Raw genomic sequence first — 20,524 nt, forward strand, 5'->3', positions numbered from 1 at the left:
ATATATATATATATATATATATATATATATATATATATGTGTGTGTGTGTGTGTGTGTGTGTGTGTGTGTATGTATATACACATATACATTCTATATATGTGTGTGTGTATATATATACACACATATACATTATATATATACATATATATATTCTATCTGAATGAAAAAGTGGCCTGGGAGTGGAGAAATTACACATGTGTGAGATCCTGGCTCTGCAGAAAAAACATTGTTTTCTATTATTGTTTCAATAGTATTTTGTTGGTTTTGTAGAGAGAACTTCTCTTTTGCGCTGAGATCTTCAGAAAATAAAACATGGGTTTTTAAGTTCGAATTTTTCAAATTAACATTCAACAATGTATTCATGGGGATTTCCAAAAGTTAATTTTTAAAAAGAAAGTTATATTTCCTGAACTTCAGTTGGTAGAAGAGATTTACAGTCCTCTTTTTCTTTCATAATCTTGAAGATTCATTGTGAAATCACAGAGCTAAATGGACATTTTTTTGCTTCTCACTTGGGTCATTTGGTATTTTTTAAATGCAGCAAGGCTCCATGTTAATGGTTGTTTTTGTTCTTTCAGACCAATAATGAATATGCTTGGACTGATAAATGGAGGGTGAGGTACACTAATTGGGCAGCTGATGAGCCCAAACTGAAATCAGCTTGTGTTTATCTGGATCTTGATGGCTACTGGAAGACAGCCCACTGCAATGAAAGTTTTTATGTTCTGTGCAAAAGATCAAAAGGTAATTGAATTCACCCAAGCAAAACAAACAAACAACAACAACAACAAAAACCAACAAAAAACAGTCAAGGGATTTGAAATTTTCTCCATAAGCAAACATGTACCAATAATGTCATTACATATCTGGGGGTAACTTAAACTTAAGACAAAATCACATTCCTTCATCTAGCAAGATTGACCTTGGTCGTAAAGATCAAAATCATGGCGATAGGAACAATTCTTTATAAGCTGGAGTTTATTTGCTCTTTGTACATTTTTGCATTTTTAAGTTTACCACCCTAAACATGCCTGATCTCATCTGCATTTTTAAAATTGAGAATGTATTCTGATTCTGTGATGTCACATCCCCTAGGGAATTATTATTGCTTTTGAATCCATAGGACCTCTATATCAGAATAGTTTTATCAGAATGACCACCAAACACAGTGCTACTACAGTGATACAGTCCTAAAATTGGATGTTGATAAAGTCTTAGAATTCTAAGTATTACATTTAGTCATATCATAGATATCTGTCAAAGCTAGGAAGGGATCTCAGAAAAGGAAGAGTGTTCAAAGGGGAACTCCTTTCACAAATTATTTTGTGTTACTTTTTTTTCCCAATTTTTTATTTATAAAAAGGAAACATTGACTAAACCATAGGATAAGAGGGGTACAACTCCACACAATTCCCACTACCAGAATTCTGTATCCCATCCCCTCCCCTGATAGCTTCCTTATACTTTAACCCTCTGGGAGTATGGACCCAAGGTCATTGTGGAATGCAGAAGGTGGAAGGTCTGGCTTCTGTAATTGCTTCCCTGCTGAACATGGGCATTGACAGGTCGATCCATACTCCCAGCCTGTCTCTCTCTTTCCCTAGTGGGGAAGGGCTCTGGGAAAGAGGAGCTCCAGGACACATTGGTGGGGTTGTCTGTCCAGTTTTTTTTTACATGAAGCATCTTTGTAAATGTCTACATTCTTAATTATGAATATGAGTGATTGTCATTATACCATAGCACATTCTATAAGATATAATTAAAGTGAAAAAATATATAAATTAAGAAAATTGTAAGCCCCATGATAAAAATGCTGGATCCAGAGATAGTATAATAGTCATGCAAAAAGTCTTTCATGCCTGAGGCACCAATGGTCTCAGGTTCTTTTCTCGGTATCACTATAAGCCAGAACTGAGTAATGCTTTGGTTTTAAACAAACAAAAATGCTTAATGAAAAACAAGAAGTCTGAAATGTTCCTCTGCTGCTAAATGTTATTTCTATATTCTCTAGAAACTTCAATTTTTATTTTTTTTTAATGTCTTTTCATTAATAGAAGTCCCTGCAACTGAACCTCCTCAGCTTCCAGGAAGATGCCCAGAATCAGAGCACACAGCATGGATTCCTTTCCATGGCCACTGCTACTATATCGAGTCTTCATTTACAAGGAACTGGGGCCAAGCTTCTCTAGAATGTCTTCGAATGGGTAGGTACCACGTTTACTATAAAACTTCCACTAATTACTACTCTGTATAATGAGGATACTAATAACACTACTAAGAACATAAGGAGCATATGTTTATGTAATATTTATGTATATGCTTATATTTTTGTGCAAAATTTGTAGAGTAATACAATAATGAACATTCTGCTGCCCATGTATTCTCTAACATTGTAACTTTAAGATTGTAATGATTCTACAAAAAACAATGTTGCTGATCTGGAGTATAGTGTTTACTTCTCCTCACTGATAAACTCAGGTTTCATAAGTGCTCATGAAATGTTTTTGCTTTACCATGAATAGAAAAACACTTTGGTTATCTTATGTGTGCAGAAACTTTTTAGTTTGATATAGTTTTTTTCTTTTCTTTATATTAATTTTTCCCTTTTGTTGCCCTTGTTTATTGTTGCTTTTGTTATTATTATTGTTGTTGTTATTACTATTGTTGTTGTTGGATAGGACAGAGAGAAATGGAGAGAGGAGGGTAAGACAGAGAGGAGGAGAGAAAGATAGACACCTGCAGACTGGCTTCACTGCCTGTGAAGTGACTCTCCTGCAGGTGGGGAGCCAGGGGCTCGATCTAGGATCCTTAATGCTTCGCGCCATGTGCACTTAACCCACTGTGTTACCGCCCAGCACCTGTTTGATAGTATTTCAAGTTTGTTTTTTGCTCTTCTTGCTTTTGTTTTTAGTTTCAAATAAAAAATCATTACTAAAATTTATGTTAAAGACAATATCCCACTACCTCTTCTATTGCATTTCTTTGTACTCAACTTGCTGTTACCAACTAAACAACAATCTCAATCTCTCTCTCTCTCTTTCTCTTTTAACCAGAAAGCTGATCAGCTTTGGCTTATGGTGCAGGGGATTGAACCTGGGACTTCAGAGCCTCAGGCATGAGAGTTTCTTTGCATAAACATTATGCTATCTACCCCTACCCCTGAATAGTAATTACCAAAGACTTATTCTAGCCCCTAATCATGATTGCATATTTTATAGCAATTCATTCTGTGCTTATACACAAATGATGCTTTAAAATCATATCTGTGTTACTGGTGGTAGTGCACCTGGTAGAGTGCATACATTGCCATGTATGAAGATCCAAGTTCACATCTCTGGACTCCCTACATGGAGGAATTTTTAGGACCAGTGGAGCAGGGCTGCAAGTGCCTTCTCTTTGTCTCTTTCCTCTCTACCCCCATCTCTTTTTATTTCTGTTTCTCACTCTTTATCAATGACAAAAACAAAATCTAAAAGAAAAAAATGGCCATCATCAAGAGCTGTGCTATCATTGTACACTGGGGAAAAAACTCATATTTGCAATGTTGAACCTTCAGCAATGAACTTATCAGAATATTAGTACTGACTGATATTCAGTGTTGCACACTTGCAACTTACATAATGTTATAATGCAATGTTTTCTTTTTGACTAATACAAGAAATAAATCAAATCACATTTTCAGAATAGAAGTAAAAATTACAACTCATTGAAATTCTTCCCCTTAAATGCAGATTTGGGATGGTTTTTATTATTCTTAATTATAAAAAGATTTCTCTGCTACCTTAGGGAATTTCTATCATGTTTGCTCTTTCATATTTTGTAGGTGCTTCTTTGGTTTCCATTGAAAGTGCTGCAGAATCAAGTTTTCTATCATATCGGGTTGAACCTCTTCAGAGCAAAACCAATTTTTGGATAGGATTGTACAGAAATGTTGAAGGTAATTATTTTCAGACTGACTATTTAAATAATCACAAATATTTCAAAATATTTTCTAGTAAGGCTTTAATTCCAGAAAGTTCTGCCTAAAATGTTGACTAACTTGTAAAGAATTTTAAAATTCAAACCCATATTTTCTTTTGAGGTAAGAACTAACATTTTAAATGACTCACATATCATGCTAATTACAAGAATGTCTTCTGTATCTATCTATGTTGATTTAAGAATCTATGAAAAATTGTTTCTAACTTTTGCCAGAAAAAATAGGAGAGTTTAAATCAGCAGATTTTACTAATCAGGAATAAAACATCTTTATTTTTAAAGATTTATTTATGAGAGAGGAGAAAGCTAGAGATTGAGAAAGATTAAGAAGCAGAGTCTCACTCTGGCATAGACAGTACCAGGGACTGAACTCGAGACCTTACACTTTTAAATCCTGTATTTTACTTGCTGTACCATCTCCCAGTCAGGAATAAAATTTTCAATTAAAATGTTATATAAAACATAATTTTAGTTTCCTTCTTTCAATATAAATTATAAATTTATAAATTTTTCATTATAAATTTAAATGTCTCATTGTAAATGACTATTGATTCTAGTAAAATTATATATATATATTTTGGAAGGTGGCTTTTTGGTAGAGCACCCACCTTGCATTTGTGAGGCTCTAAGTTTGATTTCAGGTACTGGATGGCCACGATTAGGAAAATGGATGGTGGAGGCCACACCCCCCACACCCCCCCCCCTCACGCCCCCGCCCCATCTCATTCTGAAAATGGAAATTTGGGCAGTGACTCAGAATGTGCTTAGAAAAATTGAAAGGATAAATTGAACTGATTTTAAGATCAGCTATTTTTAACTTCTGTTTTTATTGATTTCATTTTCTCTTCAGGTATGTGGCTCTGGATTAACAACAATCCACTTTCCTTTGTCAACTGGAACACAGGAGACCCCTCTGGTGAACGCAATGATTGTGTGGCCCTATCTGCAGCTTCTGGATTTTGGAATAATATTCACTGTTCTTCTTACAAAGGGTACATTTGCAAAAGACCCAAAAGTAAGTAAGGTTTCATCCTGTGGTACATAGGCTCAGAGCCATCATTTCTTTCAAGTGTTCTGATGTCAGGTATATGATTATGTAATGACAGGTGTCTTGCAAATGCTCCCATATGAGCAATCCTGCTGATCAGTTGCTGTCTGCAGCTCTAGTGGGCACTGAACCCTCCCTGTCTGCTTAGAGAGCATGATGATTTGCTGCATCAGTAGATTTACAATGGAAAATCCATGTGTATGGATCTGCAAAGTTACAGGTTATTTTGGGGGAGGGATGTCTATAAATTGTTGTGACATCAGAGGAAGGGATGAACTGAGAGAGTCCAGGTTCTGAAGATGAATCAGAATTTGTGACAAAATCAATCATATAAGACCAATTTAGCCTTCCAATATTGAGTGGCAGAATACATAAGGCCAGAAATGGGAATTGTTAGTGTTATATGTTCATGAAGTGATTTTAGCTGGATTTAATCATATTTTTTTTTTTTTTAAGTTTAAGTTATTTGTTTGTTTTTACCACAAGGGTTATTTTAGGGGCTTGGTGACTGCACGATAACTTCATTGCTCCTACTAGCCATTATTCCTTCCTTCCTTCCTTCCTTCCTTCCTTCCTTCCTTCCTTCCTTCCTTTCTATTTTCCTTCTTTCCTTCCTTCTCTCCTTCCTTCCTTTTTTCTCTCTCTCTCTCTTCATATATATATCTACACACATACATATATATATATATACCATATTTTATACATATGGTATAAACATATACCATATACATATGGTATATACATATACCATATTTTATTCTACTCTATTTCATGTGGTTTCTTCTCAGTTGGTAAACTTAATTGGTAATAGATTTAAATATGTGAGCTAAATAAACTGATACTTCATCCTTAGTAGATTTTTAATTTAGAATCATGAAATTCAGGCTGGCAAGATAGCTCACGTGGATAGTGTGCCTGCTTTGTCTTGCACAGGGCCTAGTGCTATGGAGGAAGCTAGGGTGTCTTTCCCTCTCTCCTTTTGTCTCTCTGTCTCTTTCTATTTGAGAAAGTTCATTCCGAGCACTGAAACCCTAGTAATAACAAAAAAGAAGGAGGAAATGGAGGTAGAAGTGGATGATGATGATGATGGCTGTGGAAATAATAATAATGATGATAATAACAGAGTTCTTCAGTCTTTCCAAACTCTGTTGTCACTTTTGTTTGTTTTTACTAGAGAACCTCTCAGCTCTGGCAGTTGTTAGTGCTAGGGAGGACTTAACCTGGGTCCTATCACATACAAATCCTCCAAATAACTGCTGTGCTCTCTCGCTGACACCCCCCCCCCCAAAAAAAAAAATTCTAACCTAAGTTACCACACCATTTGGTACAATAATGGAGTCTTACTGTACTTTTCCTTCAAATGCCTTGTAATATATTGGGTTTCTGTGGACCAATTTCAAACTGTTAACCTAGAATACATTGCTGATGGGTACATTGGATGAATTCTGTCCATATCAACAACTGAAGATGTAACTCTGCTAATTATATTTTCAGATCTTTCAGTGTTGTCAAGGTTACCATACAGCTATAAGATGCAGTTTTTGATTGATTGATAATACCATCATAAAACAAATATGAAGGATTCCATATATCTTTAAATAAAATCATACTATCTATAGGTAATTGGCATGAGTTTTTAAGATTTTCAGTTCATTTCTTATTTTATTCACAGTTGTTGATCCTCAAACTACTCATACATCAATGACAACAAAAGGTAAGACTGTAATGAAATGTCAAGGCCTGTGCTCGTAAAACAGTAATAGAATTTGGTTTAAAAACCATAATGACCCCTTCTAACCCCCACTGCAGTGACAGTAGAATTGCATGAGTTACATTGCATTATTTGTCATTATATCATCAACTTCCCTTGAATAATGCCCCAGAAAAGCAGGCCTTGGAGTCAGGTTGATGTTGTAACCACAAAATAATTATAGAAGACACCAATTGCTCTGTTACAAAGGATTGATTTCTGAAAACCCACAGAAGAAATGTTTCTCAAAAATTTCTGTGTTTTTTTTCTTAATTATAATTTTTGTAGGCAACTTGAATTAGGTGACTGCTTCTATTTCACTCATTTTGTTGAGTATTGAAAAACTCAAAGTGAGATTTATGGTTTGCCTTCAACTTGTGGTTAGCCTCACAGTGCTATTTATTCTCTATGACTTCAAATTTCCACTTTCTTCTCTTTCCTCTAGTTTATTATTTTTTTTGCTAGCTTTTTATTGTCATTATATTTATTATTATTGTATTTGCCTCATATAATGTGTTTGTAAGCAGCCTTTGATGACTTGAAACATGCATAAATATTTCAAAACACTGATTATTTAGCTCAATGATATATGGGTAGAGGAAATGTTCTTGTGACTAAATAATCATTTTAACATCTAAAATTATCATTGATGTCATCTGGACATGTTATGGTCTGCATTTCCCTTTGACAAAGGGAAAGTTCGATTGTTCTCCATAGCATTCTGCTCTCTGCCTCTCTGTGCCTTCATCCTAATGATTTCATTTCTTTGTAGCTGATTCAAGGAAGATGCATCCTTCTAAACCATCTTCCAGAACAGCAGGAGTGGTGGTGATAGTGGTCCTCCTGATCATAGCTGGGGCTGGCCTTGCTGCATATTTCTTTTACAAGAGAAGACGTGTGCCCTTACCTCGAGAGGACACTTTTGAAAACACTCTTTATTTTAACAGCAGATCAAACCAAGGAACTAGTGATACCAAAGATCTCATGGGAAACATTGAGCAGAATGAACACGCAGTCATCTAGGGTCAATGTGTGATTTCCATCATTTTAAATAGTCTAAAATTATAACCCAGATGTTAAGACCTCTAATTCAATGTGATTATTTCTTTTAAAATGAGTACTATACTGCACAGGTCTTTTTTTTTTTTTTTCTTTGTCTGTCTGAAGAAATCATTACTCATTTTCTAGACTGGTAAATTGTTTTCACAGAAGTAGCAGTATTTTTGAAGTAGTACTTCAAAATACCTTAACTGAGTACACAGCCAGCACAATCCCAACATTTAAACATTATTAGTGTGGAGTTACTGTCAACTGCATATAGAAGACAAGGTCCCCAGCAACAACCACAGAGGCGTCCTGAAACAACTGAAGAAACTCTCAAGGAAAGTTCAGTAGTGAGAGGACCATTTTCCAAAATTAAGTACAAATAGCCACCAATGGCAGAAAAACAACCACTTTTTCCCTTTAGCTGATCTAGACTTTCACTACCATCACTGGATTTCTATCTGTACATGTGCAGACCAAATACAGTAAATGAGATTCTTATTGTTCCCAAGCTGGGTTTCCCAGGCTGCATATTGCAAATGTGTCCTTTGTCCCAGTATATGTATATCAAGAATGCAAAGGTGTGAAATAAAATGTAAATTTTCAGAACCTGATGCACTTAGCTAATGTGAAATACACATCAAAGACAAGATATATTTTAAATAGGTTTGTATTTTGGTTATCTTGGTAAGTGTAAATTTTCTTTTCCGTGAGATTTATTTATCCGCTTATTTTGCGCTTACTCTTAAATCAAGTGCTATTATCAATAAGTAGAGGAATTCTTTAAAATTAAATTCTTCATCTCAGAAAAAATATATTGTTCTAATACTACGTATAAAAGGAATTTTTTCTGTAATAATTTGCATGATTTTTCCATTCTACCAATGAATCAATCCAAAATTCAACAATCAAAGGAGCTGTCATTGGGAATTTGATCTTTATGTCTCTTTTTGTCACTTTGATAAGTCCTTTGTGTGAAGAATTTTTCTTGTGATAAAGCTTCATGTACATTGTGAGATATTCTGGAGGTCTCACACCTCATACAGGTACCATACTATAATCTCATCCTTGCCTTCTCCAAAGGCAAGGTAGGAGAGAGCTTCCAATATCCTGATTTAGGTGACAGAAAGAAATAGAAGGTGAGAGGTGAACAACTGTTTTAAAGGCTGCCAAGCACAAATAGTTCAACCAATTAAACACCTCAACCAATTAAAGACAGATTGCTTTTCATTTTCTTGGGAGGAACAAAACATTCTATTTGAAGAAATTGCAAATGGAAACAATAATAGCAGCATCAAAACAGTGTGTGGTTAATTACACTAAAATTCCCTTTCATCATAAATATGTATTTTTCTTTAAGAAATAAGGAAGAAGTAGACATAGGAATGAAGAGAAATAAATTGATAATGATGACTTACACAAGTTATTTTTCTTATAATTCTGAGCTATGATTTCCCAGAAAATATTTTGGTCTTCCAATAACATATATCTCAGACTTAGATGTCTTATCTGTTAAAGAAGCAGTCTTTTTGGCAGAGGACTAAGTATTATACTTTGAATCTCTTTATCTACTCAAACAGATAATCAAACAGATAAATCATTTACACAGAGACCTATCCAAAACTCAAATTAAAACATCAAGGGTACTTTTTGAAATTAGAAGCATATTGGGGGTGGGGGTTGAGGCTGGGTGGTTGCACACCTGGTTGAGTGCACATTACAGTTTTCAAGGACCTGGGTTCAAGCCCCCACTCCCCACCTCCAGGAGAAAACCTAGTGAATGGTGAAGCAGTGCTGCAGGTGTCTCTCTGTCTCACTCCCTCTCTACCATTCCCTTCCCTCTCAATTTCTGGCTGGCTCTATCCAATAAATAAATAATGATAATAAAAAATTTTAAAGAAGCATATGCGGTGGAAAGATTTTAAGTTGTAGGTTTGTTAAGTCCAACAGCAAGGAAAGCAAAAGCAAAAGCAAAAATAAACGAATCAGTTTACACGTAACTGAGATGCTACTGAAAAATAAGAAACAGTTACTAAAACAAATTACATCCTACTGAATAGAAGAGAATTACATGTAATATACCAGACTAAAGCTATTAACCAACATATATCAGGAACACACAAAACAGCAATAGGACCCCCTCCCCCGTCAACTACTCCACTAAAAATGGAAAGAAGGTCTAAATGGACTTTTCACCAAAGATGACATTCAGATGGCCAAATGGCATATGAAAACTTGCTCAAAGTCACTGATTATCAGAGAAATGCCCATCAAGACAGCAGAGAGATATTGCCTCACATCTGTGAAAATGACCTACACCAAAAAGGACAGAAACAACAAGCATGGGGGATATGGAGAAAAGGAAATCCTTTTACAATTTCTTTTTTTAATTCAGAAATTCTCTCTGAAGATTTGCTAAGTAAGTGCTTACCTAAGTGCTCTGTGGGCTGTCATCAGAACTCAGCAGAAGGAATTTTAAGGATATCCACATGCCACCCCTGCCTGCACTCCCTCCCCACCCAGTTGAACTCAATGTGAATAGTCTGTAACTTGAACTCTGAAAATAAAGAAGTGACATCTGTAGAGACTGACTGGCCTTCAAGTCATTCCTTGTTTAGTAGTTTCTCTTGCATCTGTCAGTTCACTTGTTCTTTCACTCCTCAGCTATCTCTTGAGGCACTAACATATGCACCATGCATTGATCTACCTCTGGATGTTGAAGTACTGCCACCAGAAGCACAGTCTCTTGAAGGTCCACACACTAACAGAGCCTTTCATAACACACAGAGCTTCTTAGGCCCAATATTTTAATCCATTAGTAAATCAACTTATTTATTTGTAGAGGAGAACACCACTTCATCATTCATGCTGTCCATGGTGCTTGCATGTGGGGCTGGTGCTGGGACTTGTGGCCTCACACCTGGAAGGCATGCACTCTACCTGCTGAACTGTCTTCCCACCCCTGAAATGACACTTTTGAGAGACTTAAAAAAGAAAAAAAGAATGTAATAGATACAAAGTTTAAATTTAAGGGCACATTATTCATCATGAGAAAAGAAATTAGAACTACAAAATTTTTACAGATTGATAGTTACCAATAAGCATCACAAATTCAGGACAATTATCTATTGTTTTTACTATTTTTAAAAATTTATTTATTTATTTATTTTTGGTAGAGACAGAGACATCCAGAAGGGAGAGGGAAGAAAGAGAGGGACAGAGCCAGGGAGACACCTGTAATACCACTTGACCATTCATCAAGCTTTCCCCATGCAGGTAAGGACTGGGGCTTGAAACCAGGTATTTGCACACTGTATTGTCTTCTGGAAGAATTCTTCCCACTACTACCCATTATTTTTGATAATTTTATACATTGAACAAGTTTTTTTAGAATATACTATAGCAAAATACCACAGACACTTGGCTTTAACAACAGAATTTTGCATTCTTATACTTCTGGAGGCTGGAAATTCAAGATGAAGGTCCTATGACACTTTTCTCCTGGGCTTGCATTGGCAGTTCTCCTGCTGACTCTTTGCTTGGTTCTCCCTCTGTGGCAGAGCCCCAGGTGGATCTTGGTGTGCCCTCCCTCTTTGTATAAGAATGCCAGCCAGATTGCATTGGATCACACCTTAATGGCCTCATAGAACAACAACAACAACAAAAAAATCTGAATGCCCTCTTTATTAATGTCTCTATACAGTCACCGCCAAAGGTGCTCGGAGTGAAGGTTTTACATTTTGGCGGTGGTAGTGCAAGGGGAGGCACAGCTCAGCCAACAGCACATCTAACACTAGTTTTGATTGTCCATTGCATTTGACAGGGTTCTCTGGATAAATATTCTGTTTTCAAAAAAGTCATGACATATTTTTCTATCTTCCTCCTCCCTTCCTTTCCCTTCTCCTCCTCTTTCTTCATCTATCTGGAGAAAGATTTATTGTAAGAAAATAACACACACTTGTGGAAGCTTGGTAAAATATGTAAGAAAAGACAGCAGCCTGAAGACCCAGCAAAGAGTTGCCATTTGAATTGAAAGGCAGTCTTCTGGAAGAATTCTTCCCATTCAGGGGAGGTCAGTCTGTGTTCTGTTAAGGTCTTTAACTGATTAGAAGAGGCTTATTCATACTGCCTTACTCAAAGTCACTGATATTAATGTTTTCTTTCATCTCCCCTCCACAGGAAAAAAAAACCTTTCACAGAATACAGAATAATGCTGTGTACCATAGCCAAGTTGACACATAAAAGTTAACCATCAAATTTTATTACATGCCCATGATTTTGTAACATTTTTATAGAAGGCATAGAAATATAACAAAGTCCTTACCATGACAGATAGTAATTTTAAAAATATATAAATTACTTTTAAATATTCTAAACTATAAAATGTTCTTTCAACTGTAAAATTTGATAATGTGGTATAAATTTTAAGGATGTGGTCTAAATGAAAGTCTTTGTAGAATTTCATTCACGTACAAGCACTACCATTTCAGAGCATTAATTTTTCTCCATTTTTTATTTGTGATTAATAGTGGGCTACAAAATTTTAAGATGACAGTGTATAGTTCTGTATCACATCTACCATCAAAGGTTTGTGTCCCCACCCTCCTGCTTCCCTCAGGACACTCACTTTGAGGTTTTTTTTTTTCCTAGTGTGCAATGAGGAATCTTAAATACCTTTGATTTTGATGATAATATTCAGTTTGTTGACCCTTTCATAATGCTGCAATATGATATTTTGTGTCAAATCAGCTAAGATTTTCTATTGTTTTCTACTATGTACGTATGTTTTACTTTTCTACTGCGCCACCTCCTGGACCACTGTTTTACTTCTTTTCATTAACAAAAACTACCTTATAACCTAGTGTTCTCTTTACTACTCAGTTTGAAAAGGATTCTTCCTGTTAGTTATTATTTTGGGAATAAGATGAAAATCCTCTTGTTCCTATTTTGATCTTGAAGTCAGAATAATTGCTATTGGTATCATGGATTTTTTTTTTATTTGTCTGTTTGATGGATAAACAACTTTAGTCCTTGAGATTCCAGTTTTCTCCAGCTCTTTTCTGATAGCTTGTCTTGTGGATTTCATACTTGATTAATCTAACTTTATAAATCAGTTCCTTGTAGTATGGATCTGTGTCTGTCTATGTATGTATCTATGTTTTTATTCATCCATCTCTATAAGTGTATGTGTATGTATATATGTATGTTTGCACCTCTCTATCCACCTGTTTCTGAGTATATGTATATGTATGCATCTATATGTCTATCATCAATCTATATATATTGCCATTTCCCACCGGCTCTGTTTCTTTTACTAAGTCCTAATAAATGCACCATTTGTATGCTGGTAATAACATACTGTATATAACTCCACTTAGCCCAAAGAAAATATATTTGAAACTCAATGTCCATTTATACCAATTCCCCTGACATGCTCAGCATCACTCCAGCACAACAGTAAGTTTGACAAAGGGGTAGTTATAGTGGAGAGACTGAAGTCATTATGGATAAAATGTCTTGCTTTTGCAAATTTTATTTTAAATACTTGACCAAGTGAAAACACTGCTAGAGTGTCTCCCAGACGCTTGGAAGAAGTCCCTCAGGTAAAGGGTCCTAAAACTCAGGCTTCAAAAACTTATAGAACCACTTAAAATTGAGATGTCTTCTTCTTTTTTTAAAACACTTTTAAATATTTATTTTTCTTTTTGTTGCCTTGTTTTTAATGTTGTTGTAGTTACTGTTGTTGTTATTGATGTCCTCATTGTTGGATAGGACAAAGAGAAATGGATAGAAGAGGGGAAGACAGAGAGGAGGAGAGAAAGAGACGCCTGCAGACGAGTTGCTTCACCACCTGTGATCCATATGCGGGTCTTTGTGCTTCGCACCACATGTGCGTAACCCGCTGCGATACCGCCTGACTCCTAAAATGTCTTCATCTCGAGTGGAGATCTGGACAGAGACAAAAAGTATCTCAAGTAGGTGGGAGGTGAGAGGGCATGACTTGGGATAGGTTGCATATTGTAATATCCAGAGATTCACCCCATATCCTCAAACCGGAATATGGAAGTAGGGCTCAGTCACCGGCTTGACCAGTAAGACAGGATAAAAAAAATATATAGAGCAACTTCTCCCTTCCAAGGTAATTTTTATTTTTTTGTACAATGGAGACTTTGGTTCAGAATCTCATTAGGTCAAAATTCTTGACAACAGGAATACTGGAATGTCTCTCACCTATATGGTGAGTTTCCAGATATAGAATTGCTGTGCTTTTAAAAAAATTGTATATATATAATTATAAATATATATAATTATTTTTAATCTAAGAGAGGATTTGACCAAAAATAGTCATATTCTAATTTGCCTTTTTCTTTTTCTTTTTTTTTTATTTAACAAAACCATAGGGTAGGAGGGGTACAACTCCACACAATTCCCACCACCCAATCTCCATATCCCACCCCCTCCCCCGATAGCTTTCCCATTCTCTATCCCTCTGGGAGCATGGACCCAGGGTCATTGAGGGTTGCAGAAGGTAGAAGGTCTGGCTTCTGTAATTGCTTCCTCGCTGAACATGGGCGTTGACTGGTCGGTCCATACTCCCAGTCTGCCTCTCTCTTTCCCTAGTAGGATGGGTCTCTGGGGAAGCTGAGCTCCAGGACACATTGGTGGTGTCTTCAATCCAGGGAAGTCTGGCCGGCATCCTGATGACACCTGGAACCTGGTGACTGAAAAGAGAGTTAACATACAAAGCCAAACAAATTGTTGAGCAATCATGGACCCAAAGCTTGGAAAAGTGGAGAGGAAGTATTAGGGAGGTACTCACTGCAAACTCTAGTATACTTCTGCTTTCTTACTTTGGTGCCATACTCCAAACTCAGTCAATTTCTGCTTTGCGTTTCTACTTCTTTTTTTTTTTTTTACATGCATAACATTCCCCAGATTCCCATTTAGCAATACAACCCCCACTATTTCATTCATCATTTTTCATGGACCTGTATTCTCCCCACCCACCCACCCACCCCAGAGTCTTTTACTTTGGTGTAATACTCCAATTCCATTTCAGGTTCGACTTGTGTTTTCTTTTCTAATCTTGTTTTTCAACTTCGGCCTGAGAGTGAGATCATCCCATATTCATCCTTCTGTTTCTGACTTATTTCACTCAACATGATTTTTTCAAGGTCCATCCAAGATCGGCTGAAAACGGTGAAGTCACCATTTTTTACAGCTGAGTAGTATTCCATTGTGTATATATACCACAACTTGCTCAGCCACTCATCTGTTGTTGGACACCTGGGTTGCTTCCAGGTTTTGGCTATTACAAATTGTGCCGCCAAGAACATATGTGTACACAGATCTTTTTGGATGGATGTGTTGGGTTCCTTAGGATATATCCCCAGGAGGGGAATTGCAGGGTCATAGGGTAGGTCCATTTCTAGCCTTCTGAGAGTTCTCCAGACTGTTCTCCACAGAGGTTGGACCAATTGACATTCCCACCAGCAGTGCAGGAGGGTTCCTTTGACCCCACACCCTCTCCAGCATTTGCTGCTGTTACCTTTTCTGATGTGTGACATTCTCACAGGAGTGAAGTGATATCTCATTGTTGTCTTGATTTGCATTTTTCTGACAATCAGAGACTTGGAGCATTTTTTCATGTGTTTCTCGGCCTTTTGGATCTCTTCTGTGGTGAATATTCTGTCCAATTCCTCCCCCCATTTTTGGATGGGGTTATTTGTTGTCTTGTTGTTGAGTCTGGTAAGCTCTTTATATATGTTGGTTATTAAACTCTTATCTGATGTATGGCATGTAAAGATCTTCTCCCATTCTGTGAGGGGTCTCTTGATTTGGGTAGTGGTTTCTTTTGCTGTGAAGAAGCTTTTTAATTTGATGTAGTCCCATAGGTTTATACTTGCCTTAGTCTTCCTTGTAATTGGATTCGTTTCATTGAAAATGTCTTTAAAATTTATGCGGAAAAAAGTTCTTCCAATATTTTCCTCTAAGTATCTGATAGTTTGTGGTCTAACATCCAAGTCCTTGATCCACTTGGAATTTACTTTTGTATTTGGTGAAATACAGTGATTCAGCTTCATTCTTCTGCATGTTTCAACCCATTGTTTCCAACACCATTTGTTGAAGAGACTCTGCTTCCCCCATATAATAGTCTGGGCCCCTTTGTCAAAGATTAGATGTCCATAGGTGTGGGGCCTCATTTCTGGGCTCTCAATTCTATTCCACTGGTCAGTGTGTCTGTTCATGTTCCAGTACCAAGCAGTTTTGATGACAATGGCCCAATAATATAGTTTGAGATCTGGCAGTGTGATGCCTCTGGTTCTGTTCTTTTTTCTCAAGATTGTTTTGGCAATTCTAGGTCTTTTCTGGTTCCAGATAAACATTTGTAGCATTTGTTCTATTCTCCTAAAAAATGTGCTTGGGATCTTGATGGGGATAGCATTAAATTTGTAGATGGCTCTGGGTAATATATTCATTTTGATGATGTTAATTCTTCCAACCCATGAGCATGGAATATCTTTCCACTTCTTTGTGTCTTTTTCAATTTCTTTGAGTAGTGACTCAGAATTTTCAGTATACAAGTCTTTCACTTCTTTGGTTAGGTTTATTCCTAGATATTTTATTGTTTTTGTTGCTATAGAAAAAGGAACTGATTTCTGGATTTCAGTTTCTTCTAACTTAGTGTTTGCATAGAGGAATGCCACTGACTTTTGAATGTTAATTTTATAGCCTGACACATTACTGTATTGCCTGATGATTTCCAAAAGCTTCTTGCTAGATTCCTTAGGTTTTTCCATGTATACTATCATGTCATCTGCAAATAAGGAAAGTTTGACTTCTTCTCTTCCAATCTGTATTCCTTTAATTCCTTGCTCCTGCCTGATTGCTATGACAAGAACCCAACACTATGTTGAATAGTAATGGTGATAGTGGGCAGCCCTGTCTAGTACCTGATCTGAGGGGAAATGCTTCCAGTTTTTCACCATTGAGTATGATGTTCGCTGTAGGTTTGCTATATATAGACTCCACTATCTTCAGGAATTTTCCATCTATTCCCATTTTTTGTAGTGTTTTGATCATAAAGGGATGTTGTATTTTGTCAAAGGCTTTCTCTGCATCTATTGATATGACCATGTGGTTTTTGGTCTTGCTTTTGTTGATGTGGTGGATCACATTGATTGATTTACGTATATTAAACCAACCTTGCATGCCTGGGATAAACCCCACTTGGTCATGATGAACAATTTTTTTGATATACTGCTGTATCCGGTTGGCTAGAATTTTGTTCAATATTTTCGCATCTATGTTCATCAGAGATATTGGTCTGTAGTTTTCTTTTTTGGTTGTGTCCCTGTCTGCTTTTGGTATCACGGTGATGTTGGCTTCATAGAAGCTGGAAGGGAGTATTCCAGTGTCTTCAATCTTCTGGAAGACTTTGAAAAGTAGAGGTATTAGTTCTTCTTTGAAAGTTTTGTAGAATTCATTTGTAAAACCATCTGGTCCAGGACTTTTATTTTTGGGAAGATTTTTGATAACTGTTTCAATTTCATTAGCTGTGATGGGCCTGTTCATGTTATCCACTTCCTCTTTACTTAGTTTTGGAAGTTGGTAGGTATCTAGGAAATCATTCATTTCTTCCAGGTTCTCTAACTTGGTGGCATATAGTTGTTCATAGAAGCCTCGCATGATATGTTGAATTTCTGCAGTGTCTGTTGTGATATCTCCTCTTTCATTTACTATCTGATTTATTTGGGTCTTCTCCCTTTTTTGTTTTGTGAGTCTGGCTAAAGGTTTGTCGATTTTGTTTACTCTTTCGAAGAACCAACATTTACTTTCATTGATCTTTTGTATGGTTTTCCTATTCTCAATGTTATTTATTTCTGCCCTAACTTTAGTAATTTCTGTCCTTCTGGTTGCTTTAGGGTTCCTTTGTTGTTCTTCTTCTAGGTCTTTAAGGTGTGCAATCAGGCTGTTTATTTGTGCCTTTTCTTGTTTCCTAATGTGTGCTTGTATAGCTATGAACTTCCCTCTTAGGACTGCTTTAACTGTGTCCCAAATATTTTGATAGCTTGTGTCTTCATTTTCATTGAACTCTCGAAACATTTTTATTTCTTCCTTGATTTCCTCTTTGACCCAGAAGTTGTTAAGAAGTGTACTGTTGAGCTTCCACATTTTAGCACTGTTACTAATCTTTTGTTGATTGTTAAGTGTTAGTTTAATTCCACTGTGGTCTGAGAAGATGCTTGGGATGATTTCAGTGCTCTTGAATAGGCTGATGCTGTCTTTGTGGCCTAACATATGGTCTATCCTTGAGAATGATCCATGTGGATTTGAGTAAAATGAGTATTCCAGTTTCTTGGGATGAATGACTCTGAAAATGTCCAATAGTTCTAGTTTATCTATCTCTTCATTTAGCTCTCTTATGTCTTTACTGATTTTCTTCCTGGATGATCTGTCAAGTTGAGAGAGTGGGGTGTTGAAGTCCCCTACTATGATTGTGTTACTGTTAATATATTGCTGTAGCTCTTTCAGTAGATGTTTGATGTATTTAGAAGGTTTTTCATTGGGTGCATAGATATTAATAATTGTTAAGTCCTCTTGATTGACTGATCCTCTGAGCATTAAGTAGTGTCCATTCCTATCTTTTTTAATCTTATCTATTTTAAAGTCTATCATGTCAGATATGAGAATAGCTGTTCCTGCCCTTTTTTGTGGGCCATTGGCTTGAATGATAGTTTTCCATCCTTTCACTTTAAGTCTGTGTTTGTCTTGTTGCGTTAGGTGAGTTTCCTGTAGACAACATATTGTTGGGTTGTGTTTTCTGATCCATCTTCCTACTCTGTGTCTTTTAATAGGTGAATTCAGGCCATTCACATTTATTGATATCAAAGATTGAAGATATTTTAACGCCATTCTTGTAGAGTTTTAGAGTGTTTTGATAAATGTTCTATTTGTGGTGGTCTGGTTGTTTATAGGAAACCTTCCAGAACTTCTTTCAAGGCAGGCTTGGTGATGGTTGCTTCCTTCAACTGTTGCTTGTCTGAGACGGTTTTGATGCTTCCATCTAGTCTGAATGACAATCTAGCAGGATATAGTATTCTTGGCTGAAAGCCTTTCTCATTGAGTACTCGATAGATATCTTGCCATTCTCTTCTGGCCTGTAGTGTTTGTATGGAGAAGTCTGCTGCTAATCTTATGGGTTTTCATTTGTAGGTGACTCTTTGTTTTTCTCTTGCAGCCTTGAGGATCCTTTCTTTATCCTTATTCCTTTCCAATCTAAGTATGACATGTCTTGGTGTCTTTAGGTCTGGGTTAATTCTGTTTGGGACCCTCTGGGCTTCTTGAATCTTTATGTCTTTGGTGTTGTCTAGAATAGAGAAATTTTCAGTTATTATGGCCTGGAGAACGCTTTCTTCCTCCCCTTCTCTTTCTTCCTCTGGTAAGCCAATAATGCGTATATTGTTTCTTTTGAAGTCATCCTATAGGACTCTGTTGTTGTTTTCAGCATCTCTTAATCTCTTTTTGAGATCTCTTACTTCTTTTTTAGTTGTCTCTAATTCATCCTCAATCTTGCTAATTCTGTCTTCAGCCTCATTGATTCTATTCTCTCTGCCCTCTACTGCTTTCTGGAGTTCATCTATTTTGTTGCCCTGCTCTGATACTGTTTTAGCTTGTTCAGCTAGTTGCCTTCTTAGCTCAGCAATTTCAGCTTTCAGCTCTCTAATAACCATGAGATTATGAGAATTTTCTTCCATATTCTCATTTGTTGTTCCTGCAGTTCTGATTACAATTTTTTCAAATTCTTTACTCACTCCTGTTATTATTTCCTTAGCTAATGTTTGGATGTTGAACTCGTTGTTTTGTGCTTCGCCCTCTGGAGGACTTTTAGGTGGACTCTTGTTCTGGTTCGAGTCTCCATTATTTTTTCTTGTTGTTTTAACCATTTTATATAAGTTAACAGTTTTTTCAATCCCTGAGTTGGAGTTCAGTGGTGTAAAAGCCTTTTTTTTCCCCCCTGTAGGCTATGGTAGCCTGAGGGCTTTTAAACTATCAATAGGCTTCTTGGCTTAATCAATGACTCTTGACCAAGAGATAAAGCAGGGTGTGGCAGAGATAATCCAGTGGTTATGCAAAGAGACTTTCACAGCCCTTCAGCTATGCCACCGAGGTATAGGTCTTCTCCTGAGTTTCCCGGTTAGATCTCTGTGCCCTGGTGTCCCTCCCTGTTGCTGCTCCAGATTCTGAGGGTAGTAGCAATGGAGACTCAGAGTTGTACTTGGTGAGTCTCTGGGGAGTCCTTTCCTCCCTTCAGCTGTCCCCTTGTTGGTGGAGCAGACTGGAGGTGGTGTTTCCACTGATAAACTGTTGAACTGTTAGCAGTCACTTAATCTCTCCTTAGGCCCCTCTCTCCTCTCTGTCACCAGCCACACGTGTTTGTACTCACGGGTGATTTACTGGGTTCCTGTGGTCATTCTAGTCCTGTCTTGTTTTGGTCCGGGTCGTCTCCTTTGGTATTCCTAGTTGATCCGGGAGAGGAGAGGAGAGGAGAGAAAGCGATCTGCTGCTCGTAGCTCCACCTCCGGAAGTCGAATCCTAATTTGCCTTTTTCAAGAACCGTATTGGATCTAGATATAAAATAAGACCATTGCTTCTTGTCAAGTCTTAATAGATGTTGTCATGGGAATATTTAGGGAAACTG

General features: G+C 36.8%; 1 protein-coding gene across 1 annotated transcript in view; it reads left to right on the forward strand.

Moving 5' to 3' along the window:
- The window catches only part of MRC1 (mannose receptor C-type 1), a 113,581-nt gene extending 103,177 nt beyond the window's left edge, over positions 1-10,404 (forward strand). Inside the window, exons 25-30 of the mRNA XM_016189657.2 lie at positions 580-745; positions 2,056-2,205; positions 3,825-3,938; positions 4,830-4,994; positions 6,700-6,741; positions 7,550-10,404. Coding sequence (XP_016045143.1) covers positions 580-745; positions 2,056-2,205; positions 3,825-3,938; positions 4,830-4,994; positions 6,700-6,741; positions 7,550-7,800 — 888 coding nt within the window. The 3' untranslated portion in view covers positions 7,801-10,404. The remainder of the gene's footprint in view (positions 1-579; positions 746-2,055; positions 2,206-3,824; positions 3,939-4,829; positions 4,995-6,699; positions 6,742-7,549) is intronic.
- The last annotated feature ends 10,120 nt before the right edge of the window (positions 10,405-20,524 follow it).

Source organism: Erinaceus europaeus, chromosome 6 (genome assembly GCF_950295315.1).
Source record: "Erinaceus europaeus chromosome 6, mEriEur2.1, whole genome shotgun sequence".
In the NCBI taxonomy this organism is placed as follows: Eukaryota; Metazoa; Chordata; class Mammalia; order Eulipotyphla; family Erinaceidae; genus Erinaceus; species Erinaceus europaeus.